Source organism: Grus americana, chromosome 11 (assembly GCF_028858705.1).
Source record: "Grus americana isolate bGruAme1 chromosome 11, bGruAme1.mat, whole genome shotgun sequence".
NCBI classification, from domain to species: domain Eukaryota; kingdom Metazoa; phylum Chordata; class Aves; order Gruiformes; family Gruidae; genus Grus; species Grus americana.
In genome coordinates, this window is record NC_072862.1 from 19,257,804 (window position 1) to 19,272,443 (window position 14,640).

General features: G+C 36.7%; 1 protein-coding gene across 13 annotated transcripts in view; it reads left to right on the plus strand.

Annotated features, from left to right (window-relative positions):
• The window catches only part of DOCK3 (dedicator of cytokinesis 3), a 224,773-nt gene that overhangs the window by 112,662 nt on the left and 97,471 nt on the right, over positions 1 to 14,640 (plus strand). For all 13 annotated transcript variants that reach the window (XM_054838228.1, XM_054838236.1, XM_054838229.1 and 10 more), the window contains 3 exons: positions 4,205 to 4,286; positions 10,792 to 10,852; positions 13,082 to 13,229. In XM_054838228.1, coding sequence (XP_054694203.1) covers positions 4,205 to 4,286; positions 10,792 to 10,852; positions 13,082 to 13,229 — 291 coding nt within the window. The remainder of the gene's footprint in view (positions 1 to 4,204; positions 4,287 to 10,791; positions 10,853 to 13,081; positions 13,230 to 14,640) is intronic.

Here is a 14,640-nt window from a genome sequence, read left to right on the forward strand (position 1 = left end):
AAATTTTGAAAGATTTCCATTTGTTAATGGCATAAAACCTTGCAAGAGGCTATCAAATGAGCCTCCAGAATATCTCTCTCTGGATATTTTGAAAGCAGACTAAGCAATACAACTTTTGGTAATGAATCAGGTATAAATAGACTGTCTCAGCTCAAAGACAGTCCCTTCTCTGCCATTGTCAGAGGGACAGCCTGCACAGGATTCTGTGGCATACAGTATTGTATTCCACTTCAGTTAGGAAAATGAAATGCTTGTTAGTGCTGAAATAATTTTTCAAAGAAAACCTGTGTTGGAAGTTCAAAAATATAGAACTTATGGGAGATTTAAAATATAGTATGTAACACTATTAAGATCAGTGGAGGTAAAAGAGCACTTGTAACATTATTTCTTGAAAAACTTCAATTTAATGAGTTTTAATTCTTAAACTATGTTGTATAGTGCTTATATATATGCATTTGTATGGTACATACATATATTATAAATTACTGTAAAGTTCTCTCTCAGGTAGTAACTCTGTAAATGGCCAGTGAGAATTTTTTTAAGCATGACAGCCTGAATACTTTCCTGGGTTCAATATATCCAGGACTATTAAACTTAAAGATATTGCTGCTATTCTTGAGCTTCACTTTGGTGTAAGCTGATAGTACATATCAGCAGAGTATTACTGCCTGCTTTCTTTCTTCTTCGATTGTTTCCCTAATTATCCACTACTGGACATTGTTGGAGAGAGCATAGTAGTGTAAGACCTTTCATATGGAGGGCCATTGTTACGATTTGTCTGGTTTTGATCTCGACTCAGTTTATCTGTGTATCAGCATGTTCTGCTTCTATAATATTGGATAGTAGTATATATTTCCTGTATTTTTATCCCAGAATTCGAAAATACTCTTAGTAGTACATTTTCAAATTTCTACTTTTCCTCATCTTGAGAAGAGCTTGGTGCTCTGCTAGTGGTTTGGTTTCCCTTCAAAACATCAGTCATCCTCTGAATTAAGAGAACCAGCCTTGATCTGGCCACTGCAATGAAAGTGAGGATATTCCAGGTGTTTATTATATAGGCTATAATAACTTCCAGGGATTTGCAATCAAATACGAGTGAGCCAGCTTTGATTACACTTTGATTTTGGATGGATATGTTCACCAGTGAACACAATTTCCCCTGCAGACGTGATTTATATTGCTCATAATCTTCTGCTTGTTGTTTCCTCCTGATCCTAGGCTGCATGTATTAGCTTTGTGTTCATCTGTTGCACCCCTGTTTGGCAGCTGGATTACATTCCCAGCAGCAGAAGTGAAAGAATAGTTTGCTAGAGGTGTTTTTTCTACAGTCTGGATCTATTTTATGCTTTTATCCTTAAAAATGGGACACAGTTAATATGCATAAGGCATAGTAATCATTTTTCAGTGTACCAGTAGGGAGTGTTGGCGAATTTACATTTAACAAATAAACTGTAATCATTTAGTTTCAAGTTCAGTTTTAAAGAGGATCAGTGTTTATTTTATGAAAGTAACTTTCGTAACTCTGTAGGTCATGATAGGTTTTTTGTTTGTTTTCTTTAAGGAGTTTTACTTTGTGGAAGGAGACATGTTTTACAAATTATACTTGTAACAAAAATTAAATGTATGTTACCTCCTAATCTTTCTAAATGAAAGATTGTACAATTAAACTGATTCAAGGATTAAAATTAAATTTATTTATTAAAATTAAAGTCTCCCTAAGCAGTGTTTTTGAAGGCATTGGAAATATTGATGTTTATTGCTGTGGCTTGGAAAGAACATGGCTATGAGTTGATACCTCTTTAAATTACTACATATTTTTAATGATATAAAGCATGATTCCTGTTTGGAAATTTATGATGTACAAGTTATCTTCTGCTTTATTCCCTGTATTAAACTGAGCTCACCTGTGGGCATCCCTGCAACCTGTCCTGCCTGCTCCTCTTCTGAAATTTGTTGAGTAGGGAGAGCTGAATGCCAGCAACTGTAACTGGTGCTAAACTAGCACCTATTTCAGTTTATGTTAATATTTAGAGTTCTGCAGTGTAATTGTTCAGGTAGCGCTGGAGGTCCTGTTTGCGTGGCCCTTCTGAGCAACAAAGGACTGAGGCGAACAGCTGGGAGGAGCAACCCCTTTTGCCATCCTGCTTGAATTGCTTGCTACTATGGGTTTTTACAACCTTAATCAATTACCCATAAAATAAAGGGCAGAAGACTGAGTTTTCGTGATAAAGCTTAAAAATGTAATTGATGTGGTTTTACTGAAAATAGGTCTTATTTTAAAAATTCTGATTTGTTTTTTTGTGATTTGTGTACTAGGTAGAGGTAAATATGAAGGTGTAATATTATTGTAAAGTAACTGTTACTTTAATGTACTGAAGTTGTATTATTATACTGCACTCCACTTAATGCATCATAAAATTCTTACTAAAAGATTAGATTATACCATGCCATAAAACATTCTTAACTTACTAATTGACACCTCAGAAAGTAGTTGTAGGTAAAGAATCATTAAATATCCGTTTCTTGTGGGTTTCTTTGGGGCATGTTAGCAATCTCTGTGGTTATAAGCATCTGCTGGAAGTTAATTAAAATTACTGCTGAATGAGGTTGTGGGATACATGGAGGTTGCATTAGTAGTGAGTAATAGAGAGACTGAAACAGCCAGAGAGCATGATGTGGATTGCTTAGCAAGATAAACTTAAGCAAATAAACATGCAAAAGTGTATAACAAGTCACACTTACAGAATTAGGGATCAAAGTAGCAATTCAGAAAATGTATCAGTATTTATAATGGACAGGTTGCTTCAAATGAACTCACAGCATAATGCTGTAGTAAAAAGGCTAATTGTGAGGTTTGATTAAATTACAGTTAGGATTAGTAGGGACTTAATTTCATATGTGTGAAATGCAGATATGTGTATATTTGTATTTATGGTGTAGGTGGTACCAATACTAGACGGTTACAAACTTACATTTTTAGAACTGTTCATGAAATGGTGTTGAAAAATTGCACTATGGATAAGTTCTGTAAAACGATTCCAGCACTTTTTCTTGAATTTCTTAACAGTGCTTACTGTTTCTTAAATTGCTTACTTGTTTGGAGAGACATTTGATTGCGTAATATAATTAATGACTGATACCACTACTCTGTAAGAAATTATCTTTTCTAAAGAGCTCTTTAACATACAGAAGAAAGTGTCACAGAAAGCAGTGGCTAAGCACTGAAACCGGACATGTCCAAGTTGATGTTAACCCATGCATTTTAACAGCAGGGATGAATAGCCTTTTGGAGCAAGCTACCAAAAGAAGTAGTGCATACTCTATATTTTCATAGTTTTTCAGGCCAACGGTGGATAATATGCTGGAAAATGTGTTTTAGTCAAATAAAGGTTACTAGAGTCGATACAGTCAATACTGGATAAAATTGAAAGGATCTGTGATATAGTGGAAATGTAACTAGAAGATTTAATGTTGTGCTCTTGCTTTACTTCTCTGAATCTGTAGGAAGGAAATTCTGGTCAATACTTAGTGTGTTGTTGCACATCTAGTAAATAAATTACTCTTACTCATCTAATCTATTTGTATACATGAATTCTCTGTCTGTCTTAAGAAACAATATCAATGTCCATGACTTACCATCCATAGTAAGGATTATGTATTTTGTAGTCTGGCTATAAACACTGATTTTGCTGGTAAAAGGACTGTTTAATTTGATTGATAAGCAGTTCTATCAATTGAATCTTAATATGTTTGAATTAGTATATTGCTTCTATAAATAGTATATGTTGAAGGAGATTGCTTAATTGGTATTCTTGTTACTTGTAGTTTTGAGTGGGTTTTAATGAACTCAGTTTTACCAAAGGCAGTGTACGCCTCAGCAAGTGTGCCTTAGCCTTTGCTTGAAGTACTTGTAATGTGTTCAAATCCTGTGCCTCATATATTCACATTATTTTAATGTTATTGCATCATGAATATGCATCAACATGATGTTTTCACATGCAGAGTACTTGCTATTGAAAGTCTTCTATACTATTCCATGTAATTTTATCTAGATCAGTGAGTACTGCTTCATATGCTTTGGGAATTAAAAAAAAATATAATACCTAGTGCATCTTTTAAAAAACAACATATCTACCTGTATTTTTATGTTGAAGTGTGTACATGAAACTCTTATTTATTTTTTTAATATTGTTTGCTTTTTTAGTGAGAGGTTTATGGTGCGGTTAAACAAGAATGGAGGCCCCAGGAATCCAGAGAAGATAGATCGAATGTGTGCACTTTTCACAGTATGTCTCTGTTCCATTTCTTCTTCCCTTACAGTAGTATGATTGTAGATGTAGTCTCCCTGAGGGGGAAAAAACCAATTCTTCCTTTCCCATATATTGAGTATAACGGAAGCTGTTTCTAAGTTTTGTTGTGGGTATAACTAAATGTTAACATAAGAAAATGGATGGACTTCTAAATTATTTTTATGGCTAAGTAAATATTCTGAAGTATTTCCTTTTAAGTGCATTTATTCCTGCTTACAGTTTGAAATTTTGAATATTTTTGTTGCATGTACTATGTTCTTAGATAACAGTGTACAGGAAAAAGCTACGTTGGCCTGAACATAAAGGAAGGCAATTTTTTTCAGAACCGCAGTTAGAAGAACAACTACAACAACAGATACATGCACACAGAAAACCAGAAAATTCTCCAAACAGATTTTTGTCATGGCCCACTCAAGAGTGTGTAGCAGCCCCAGGTAGATGCTGCAGCAGTAGCCTCCCAGGTCAGCAGCACAGCATGTGTGGTGGAACAGAAAGACCGGGATGTGCTGCAGAAGCAGCAGCCAAGTTGAGCTACAGAGAGTTGGTTGTAATAAAGGAAACACTGACTTGCTTAAGTTTCTACAGCAGGTCTGTGCGAATAGCTACCCCGTCCTGACGCAAAGCAGATACAACCAACTGTACCAGCAGTCTTTAACCATCTGTGCCAGAAAGACAGGATAAGTAATACCCGTCTGTGGCTCCTACCAGATGATACCTCAGTTGGGAGTGAAATAGCCAGCTAAGATTGACTTCCTTTTAGTTCTTCAGACTCACGTCTCACCTAACTGTCTTCTTGTTTTATCATTTTGGTTATGCCAGAAAGGTAGTTTCAAAACACTCAGGCTTTACTGTCCATTCTGCACTGGTCTTAAATTCTGTTAAAAATTGCCTCAGAATCATGTGTCAAACCATGATTTTATCTGTCACTTCTCAGAAAGAATATGGAAATCTAGAGACACTGAAACTTAACAGCTCATCACAGAATAACTGTAAGGAATTTCAGATCCCAAGTGTGATAAACACCTTCCATCGTGACTCACCTTTAGCTAGTGCACATGCTAGAAGTTCTTTGACAGAAGTATTTTTACTTCTAGTGAAGAAAAAAAGATGGCAGACAGCTCTGGTAGGAGCTTTAGTTCTGGGAATGAAACCCTGTAAGGTCAAGCAGGGCTGGACACTGAAATAGGCATGGTTCCCAGCACTGTTCCCTTTTCTCCTTTAAGATGATAGCTGCATTTCTCCTCTTAGGGAACAGAGCATATCTGGCCAGATGTAAGGATGCTCAGTTCTGCCTCCATCTGGATATGAGAGATGCAGATCAATCCAAAAATAGCACTGACATTGATGCTGACATCAGTAGCAGTTCTGGTTTTGGTATACCTTCAGTAAAGTGCTACTGGCTGATTAAACGTCAGCAGAGGTAACAGTGTCTTTACACAGTTTCAACAATACAAAAAGAATAATGATATGCTACAGCCAGGGGCATAACATAGTTCCAGAAGAGACCTGCTGCATATTACGAATGGGGCCAACCTAGTCTAAAAGAGGCCAGCCCTGAGTGCTGCAGACACGTGCCGCTCTATAGTACCTGTCCTGATCAGAGGTGACTCTCAAGCTACCTTTCTATTTAACAATACAAAAATACCAAAGCTGCCTCAGTATCAGCTCTCAGAGATGCTTAGACTTGTTGTCTGTCACTCTCTCTGGTAGAATGTATACTCTACATAATGGGAATTCTTATAATTGGGGAAAATCTGTGCAAAAAATTGCACATTTCTGATACAATATTTTCCATCAATGTATTCAAAGAACTTTCTAAAGCAAAGGAGCAACAAATAATAGCTTTTTGATTAACCATTTTATCTGCAATGGTTCTATCTTATCATAATTTCTTAATTATTAAATGCTTCCGAAATAAGGTAGTTCTATGATTTCCAGGTTTTTTCCCAAGTTTATGTTAGTCTTGCCTTTAAATCTAGTTAGTTATTTCCTCGCCATCCCCTCCACCCCACAGTATCTTTCTAAAACTCTACTCTTTCCCAGAGGCAAGAAGCCCTGTATCTTAGATAATTTAAGGTATCCCTGTCTTTTCTGGCTATCTCTGTTGCTTCTAGGGGTTCAGCTGTCTCCTTGTGTAAGATATCAAAATTACTTAGGTTTTGGGTTTGAATCTGCTTGTCATATCATACCAGAGGTGAGAAACTGCTTCCTCTGAAGACTAAAGCTCACTCAAGCAAACCTCAGCCTATGCACGCTTTAGAAACATCCCCGTGTCTGAATTAAAATGTAACTACGCAGTATAAGCTTGCTATTTTTGTTAAATACATTACTCCGCGTTGCCTCTGAGGAAGAACTAACCATTATTATAAATGGTTATTATTATAAAGTAACTCTTTTCCCTTCCTGATATGGGAGGGGAATTTAAGGGTGTTTTTTCTAAAAAGCCATGCTCTTAAAATTATTATGAAATTATTTTGTTTATCAACTAGTATCATTTAAGAAGCTCAGAAGGATGTGGGAAATAACCCCCCTGTGGATACAGTGCTAACACCTTTCTAGAAACTGAATATTTATAGAATCATAGAATGGTTTGGGTTGGAAGGGACCTTAAAGCCCATCTAGTTCCAACCCCCCTGCCATGGGCAGGGACACCCTCCACTAGACCACGTTGCCCAAAGCCCCATCCAGCCTGGTCTTAAACACTTCCAGGGATGGGGCCTCCACAGCCTCTCTGGGCAACCTGTTCCAGTGCCTCACCACTCTTAACAGTAAAGAATTTCTTTCTAACATCTAATCTAAATCGACCCTCCTTCGGCTTGAACCCATTCCCCCTTGTCCTGTCACTACACTCCCTGATAAACAGCCCCTCACCATCTTTCCTGTAGGCCCGTTTCAGGTACTGGAAGGCCGCAATTAGATCTCCCCGGAGCCGCCTTTTCTCCAGGCTGAACAATCCCAACTCTCTCAGCCTGTCCTCACAGGAGAGGTGCTCCATCCATTATATTGCACAGAAGCAAATAATAAATGTAGTTTGTCCTCTTCTGAGTCCTAAGTCAGGATTCTCTGCAAAGAAATTAGCTGAAAACTTCCTCACAGGGGTTGGAGTGTTTGATTGTTTGGTCCATGTCATAGTAAGAATTTCTCCCCTTGTAAAAAGCCTCTGCTGTACAAAATGAAATACAAGACCATCTGGGCCCACAGTTTTTGTCTTTTGACTGTGACACAGTATATTTTTTGTGAAATCAAAAAGCGACTAAAGTGTGAACCCATCAATATGTGCATGCCCTACCATTTTCTGATATTTTGACAGTTGCCCTTTGAAAAAAATAGTTCTCTAAATTGCTGTTAATTAGAACTGGTAATCCGATAGCATAATAAAATTCCCCATGTCAAATCACAGATATTTTCAAAATTCTATTACTAGATTAAGTACTACCTCCAAGGGGTTTTTTGCTTTTTGAAATGTATTGTCAGGCACTACTGAGATTAAAGCTATGTCCAATTCCTTCTTATCGTGGAACTTCAATTTCTCCAAGACATACAAGATAAAGCATACCATATGCTACACTGGTATGTTAGGTGATGAAGAAAGCCTAGAAAGTATGTTCCCTTATTCATGCAGCAGCAAAATAGGACTTGAAGAGAAAACACTAAGGAAGATTTATATAGCTTAATTCTTTGGCTTCAGAGAGACATCATCTGCTAGGTATAGTAAGCATACCAAACAGCATATTTGCAACTCTCTGCGTATGCTGCCCAGAAAAATGCAGTGCTCCTTTTGTATGGAGTAAGAAGATTCAGCCATGACTCTCTTACTTGTCTGCTGTAATTTAGCAATATAACGCTATTTGAGAGGGACTGAAACTTCTCCTTAGAATGAATTATCTTTATGCCTATTTCTCAGTCACTGTGCCCAGATTTTATTGTGTTATATGTCATTATAATCTGAAGTTCAGTGTTTATGTGCATTGCCATCATCATCTCAGTTGTTGAGATTTGGTTTCTCAAGTCACGTGGGGAAGTAATTTGCTGTGTGAATTAAAGTGCATGTTTTAGCTTCCAGCAAAATATGATTTTTAATTCACTAAATTGGTTCAAACTAGGTATTACACAACTTAGATGTCTGCAGTTTAAAATTTCCTCCTCCCTTTTTTGTAAAAATTGCATTATTTCCTTTTATGGTGGTTTTAATACCACTTAGTTGTTTATTTTTAAAAGAAAAATAAAAGATTTTATCTGAATCTGAGATTTTTCCAGTTGATTTTTGCATTGTATTTTCCAAAAAAATGTAGTATTAGAAGGCCAAGCTATGTTTGCGTGTAGATGAATCCACCAGTGTTGTTCTTCCCACACAACTGTATGTATTAGAAGTTACTGTTACCACTGGGATGGATATCTTTATTCAATTGAAAAGGAAAAAGAAAGTGAAGAAACATGAACACATAGCTATCATCTCAAGTTCTTTGTAAAGTCATATATATAGGCCTAGAGCTGTTTTTAAAAAGCCTTATGTTGAAAATATTTTGTACAAACACACAAACCAAATTGTTTGAGAGTGATGTGAGGTGATGTCCATTGCATCAGTGTGAGAGGAGGAGTGAACAACAATAACCAAGCTTAAAACCTCCTTTTTGGATGTTTCTCTCTCACATGCGCACACACTTCACTCGCTCTCCCATATTCTTAGGAAGAATACATTAATCATTTTGCGTTTCCAGTTGTTTTTCTCTTGAGAAATGACTGGAGCCCTTTACGTTTAGGGAGAATTTGGAGGCTGTATGGCCTAAGTCAGTACATAAGAATAAGATGATAGCACTTAGTAGAGGGAGAGAGAGGCAGCAGCTGTTGCACAAGGAGCCTTTTTGCATTGGTCTAAAACAGGAATGAATATTCTCACAGTGCATATTACCTGTTAAAATCTTGTCTTGAAAATTAGTAATTAAGGAAAACTTGTTGAACAATGCTAATGTTTTTAGGAAGAAATGTTTTTTAGCTCTTTCCTCCAATTTAAAAAAAAATGTGGGGGAGGAATGTCTTAGAAGTTGATCTGTTTATAATCTTATCAGAAATACAACATGCCAAGTAAATTGCAATTAAGACGGCTTCTAACATGCGAATGCAAAATGCTGCAGTAATGAATTATTGACAAGTACTCTATGCATTATTTTCATAATTTGTTATCTTTAATACTAAAGATTTGTCAGAGTCAATAATACCTTTTTGTCTTCATTAGCTTCAACTTCGCTTTTACTCTTCTGTAGGTTGTCTTCCCATTTTTTGGCTTTTCTTCAAGCTCATTTTTATAAAAGTTTGGACCTGCTGTTCTGTAACATGGAATTTCAGAGTTTTCATCCACGTATATAGTTGCTTGCCATAAAAATCACTTTTGGGAGATGTTAAGGTCCTGTATTTTGCTTAAGCAATTACCTCATCTTAAAACTGAGTTTATTTCTTAGTTTTTTTTCCAATACCCTATCGCTGTTTCGAACATACTAAATATAAGAGTGACCATCTATGCTACTTAAACCATTAGAATGTTTTTAGCTAAACATGGCACTTTCAGGCTACCATGCTCCCCAAATAATCCCTTGGTATGCTTCAGCAGTTAGAATGGGACAGAGGGCATTTCCAGTCAGCAGCTTGCATGCAGCCTACCCTGATTTTGAACTAAATGTAAGAAGGTCAACTATGAACCAGCTCCCCTTGGCTCCCATCAACTCATACAGTTAAAGCCTGTAGGTTCTATGCATGGTTGAGACACTGCCTTGCTGCTTTCATAGTGTAATGAACATATATCAAACAGGATTAAAGCTGCACATTCAAAAGCATTAAGATAAGCCATGTCTCTGAGTCTCCTACCTTTTTTCCTCTTCAGACTTTTGCTTGTTCTGAGGAATTGCACCTATCCACATAGAAAATAAAACTTCAAAGTTTTATCTAAATTTTGACAGTCGTGCTGCAAGAGCCATCATGTGAGACTAAGATACTCTGTGATGAGAAGTCAAAAGCCAAAAAAGGAAAGCAGAAGCAAAGGAACAGGGTTAGGGACAGGCCTGGGACCTGCAATCAGGGCATGAGGTGAAGGAGGCCAGAATGGGTTGCAGCTCAGGTAATTCAGGGGTTTAAATTTACTTTGTAAATTTAATACAGTCAAATAATGTGTTTGAATTAAGGATTAAATGAACATTTAAAATGTTTGCTAGAATTTTGATGCAGCATCACTGGTCAATGGAGTCAGAATATTTCATTTCTTTCCCTTCTAAAGAACATTCCAACCAAATATAATCCTTCTATGCTTTATTTTTCTCACTGTAAATCAGAAATAATAATACTTTCTCTTATTTAAAGATGCAAGAGCTAAATGAATGGAGAGTAATACTGTGTAGTCCTTATTATTCTTCATGGGAGCTTTGCAGGCACTTATTTTGGAAGTGGAATGTGTTCCTTTTTTTAACGTCTTTTTTTTCCCCCAATCTTTTAGGATCTCAGCAGCAAGGACATGAAGAGAGATTTGTACATAGTTGCCCATGTAATTCGAATAGGTACAGTATGATTTACTACTTGAATTATATGCAATTAACAATGTTTTTACAGTATTTTTAAATGTATGTTTTACTTAACTGACATTGTAATGATTTAGAAAACTCACAGAGCATGCCTGTCTCTGAGATTAATATTCAGACCATATGTAGCTAAGCGTTAAAAGGTTACTGGTGACTGTTTAACAGTGATTTATTTTTTTTTCTCAGTCTGAAACAAAATACTTGATTAAAAACCACATTTGGAGGAGGAGGGAGGAAATAAAAAGGCTTTTTGTTTAATGTTCAAAAATTTCAAATGAGGTATTTTTACTGATGATATATAGCTAGTTTACAGGGCGGGACAGCAGCATACCTGGCCATTCACATCTAGTAAATCAGAGGCTGTTAGGCAAATACATATAAAGATCTGTTTATCGCTGTAGGAGTTTGCAGTGCTTCCAAGAGCCCACATTTGAGTTTGGGGAGATGTCTGTAAAATGTAAGAGCAGGGAAGCTGTCACACCTGTCAGGTGTTCTTTCTACCTGCTGATGCCAAAAAGGAGCATTAGCAGCAGTACGTGCCTGCTGGGAGCCTATCAAGCTTGGAGCCCAACATTCAGCAACATACGTGTGATTCTTTTCAGGTTCTCTTGGCTGCTCGCAGAGAGCTATCCGAAGGAGGGACCTGGATGCATTAGTACCTAGACCTGACCCTACCCAAGGAAGAAAGCCCTTCCTTGCCAATTGTTTGACTATTCACCCTTCACAGAATGGATTTCTCTGACTATTCGTAGGCCAGGCTAGGCTTCATTTATTCTTTCTGAGATTTGCAGTAGCAAGAATGGAAAGTGTTTATGAATGAAGTTGAATTTAGAATGTGTCTTATACAACATAGTGCAGTGCTCAAAGTAGTTCATGGACAGCTAGATGAATTTTTTTTTAGCCCAGCAGTGTGTTTAAGTGAAATGACTATATGACTTCTGGTATGTGAATTAAATCACTAGAATCTCTTTTAGATGGAAAGTGTTGATAGAAAAAAGCTCTAGTTAAAAAGGATATAATTAGTTAGTAACAGGGAGTTAAATGGTTCTAAATTATGAATGTGTGTACTTTCACTGAGAAATTAGCAAGTAAATATTTTACCTATGTTAAGTATGACTTATTTCAAATATTTAGACCTAAAACGTTAACAACGTATAGTAGGAATAACAGACAGCTTCTTTCGTTGTATTATTCTGAACAACTGAGTAGTGCACTTTCATGTTTTTCAGCTTTTCCGTTACCTGAAAAATGGCTAGGTAGTGTTTGCAATGAAAGGATATTTAGCATCCATTACCAGCCACAGATACTTTCTGAAGTACAGAAGGTCTTAACAACTAAGTGAAACCATAGCTCTGTTGTGTTGCCCTGTGAATGACAACATGCCTTCTAAGTCACAGATGTGCTAGAAGGATCAGTTTTTCATTATCCGACTTCATTGTGTTATAAAGCATCTAAAAGTTAGAATTATTCTGTATCACTTAAGGTGATAAATGAAGCTTGTAGAAAGATATGCTGTAGTTCAAGCGCTAGTTTTTAACCTTGATGAAAGAAGTGCTGCACAAATTATTATGTGTAATGTTACAAGTTGGCTTAGATTATCATAGTGATTTTTATGGTTGTGGTATTTTTTACTCTATTAAAAAACTGCTTTAGCAATAGGAAGTTAATCATTGAGCAGCTTCATGTCTCAGAATTCTCCTTTTGCGCTCCAAGACAAACACGATAAATGACACAGTATATAATACATTCCCTTAAAGCAAGGGTATAAAGTGAAATTTTGTGTAAATACTGGATTATAATGGAAGAACCACAGTGAATCTCTGTGTGGATGTGGAGAGGTGAGTACAAGCCGTATTCTTGGCTCATTCAAGAGATGATTTGTAGTCAACCCATCTGGATGCAAATATGTGTCATGAGGCTGCAAATCAAAGATGGCCAGACATGACGCTGTTCACTTTGCCCTTGAGTGTTTTGTTAGCTAAATGAGGTGATGTGCCTTAATCAAAGTAGCCCAGTAGGTTGGGTAGGTTCAAACGGACCTCTGGATTTGAAAACATATAAGAAGAAAAAAGAGTGGGAAGTATAGAGAAGACTGCAAGCTGTAGTCGAAACTTACTGTACGTATGCATATTCAGAGGGATAATAGAACAGAATGCGCAGAATGGCTCCATGTGAATCTCTAATATTTTAAATTTTGTTTAATTTTAGGTCGCATGTTGCTAAATGATTCAAAAAAAGGGCCCCCTCATTTACACTATCGCCGCCCATATGGCTGTGCAGTATTGAGCATCATGGATGTACTTCAGTCAATCTCTGAAATAAAAGAAGAGAAGGATTTTGTTCTCAAAGTTTACACGTGAGTAACTCCTAGAAGGAAAGGAATTATGGAAAACACTTTGTCTATGTTGGGTAATGAGATACTAAAGAGGTATTAAATATCAAGATGCCATAAACTGCATTTGCTGCTTTATCCTCCTCACAAGGTAAACTAGTGCTGTTGGCACTGGTTTTTGCTCCTTCATTATTCCAGAAGTTCATAGAAACTAATGAATATTATCACAGATGTTTCAGATATGTGAAATGCTTCAGAAATTATTAAATATTGCCCAAATCTATGTGACATGCAAAGCAGCACTTTTATTAATATGATTTATTTGAAATCTGCTAGGCTCAAAACCAGAGAAATATGCTGTATTTCACCTGATGAAGGGAATAGTTACTCATGCCCCATCTCCCATTCCTTATCAGTCATGGTGAGCAACAAAAGAAGTAGAAAACAACTAAGGTCAACAGTGTGTGACCAAAAAACTAGTCAGCATTTTTGGAGCAGGAATCTGTCTTCACTTGTTTGTGATTTTGAACTAACAAATTCTTATTATGAAGTGTGGTCTAGCAGTTGTAATAAAGAGGCCACAGACAAACTGTCTGGAGACAGCAGGGAATATTTAAATCCACTGTCAGTGAGGAGAAATACTGGCAAGATCTGCCTTGCAGATGCACTGAGATACAGCTGACATTACGGTCTGTGGCCACTATTCTGAGTAATAAGATGATTTGGGGGGGTTATAGAACTTTGTTATTCTTTGAGAAGTGCATTCAGCAGCAGAAAATCTGACATTCAAGGGAAACTATAAATGAAAAAATGGCTTTCACTGTTCACTGAAAGATTCTTGGATATCTCTGCATACATTAGAAAGAAGAGTCTCTCAGAGTCAGCTCTTCCATTCTTCTTTTGCCAACTGTTATGAAGACTGTAGCAAAAATGTCAAGTTACAGGGAAGAAAACGGTCTTTCTTCTCTTTGTCAATAGAATGTGGATAAACTTGGCGTTCGTCACCATTCTGTTTCCGCTTATCTCAAACCAGTTGGTTTTGGTTTTATAGTTTATGTTAATACTGGCCTTGTAGATATGCGTTAATATATTGCAACTGCAACATTTTGAATGTTTACAGTAGTGGAACATTCTGAATATCAGATTTCTATTTTGATGCTCTCTTAATGCATCTTTAGCTTCTTAGTCACTGACAAATAGGAGAGGAAAAAAACCCTGTAAAATACTGGACTTCTCCATTTGTCGGTCACAAATAAAGTTATGCAGCCAGTTAGAGCAATCCAAAGTCGCAGTATTATGATGTAAAAAATCCCAGGATAGAGAGCTTCCCTTTTCGTCCTCCTAATCTGAAGTGTTTTGTTAATGTGGATTCCCTTCACACCACCCAAAGTACCAGCTGTATCTGCCTAAATGTTTAAGTAGGTTTATACCAGCT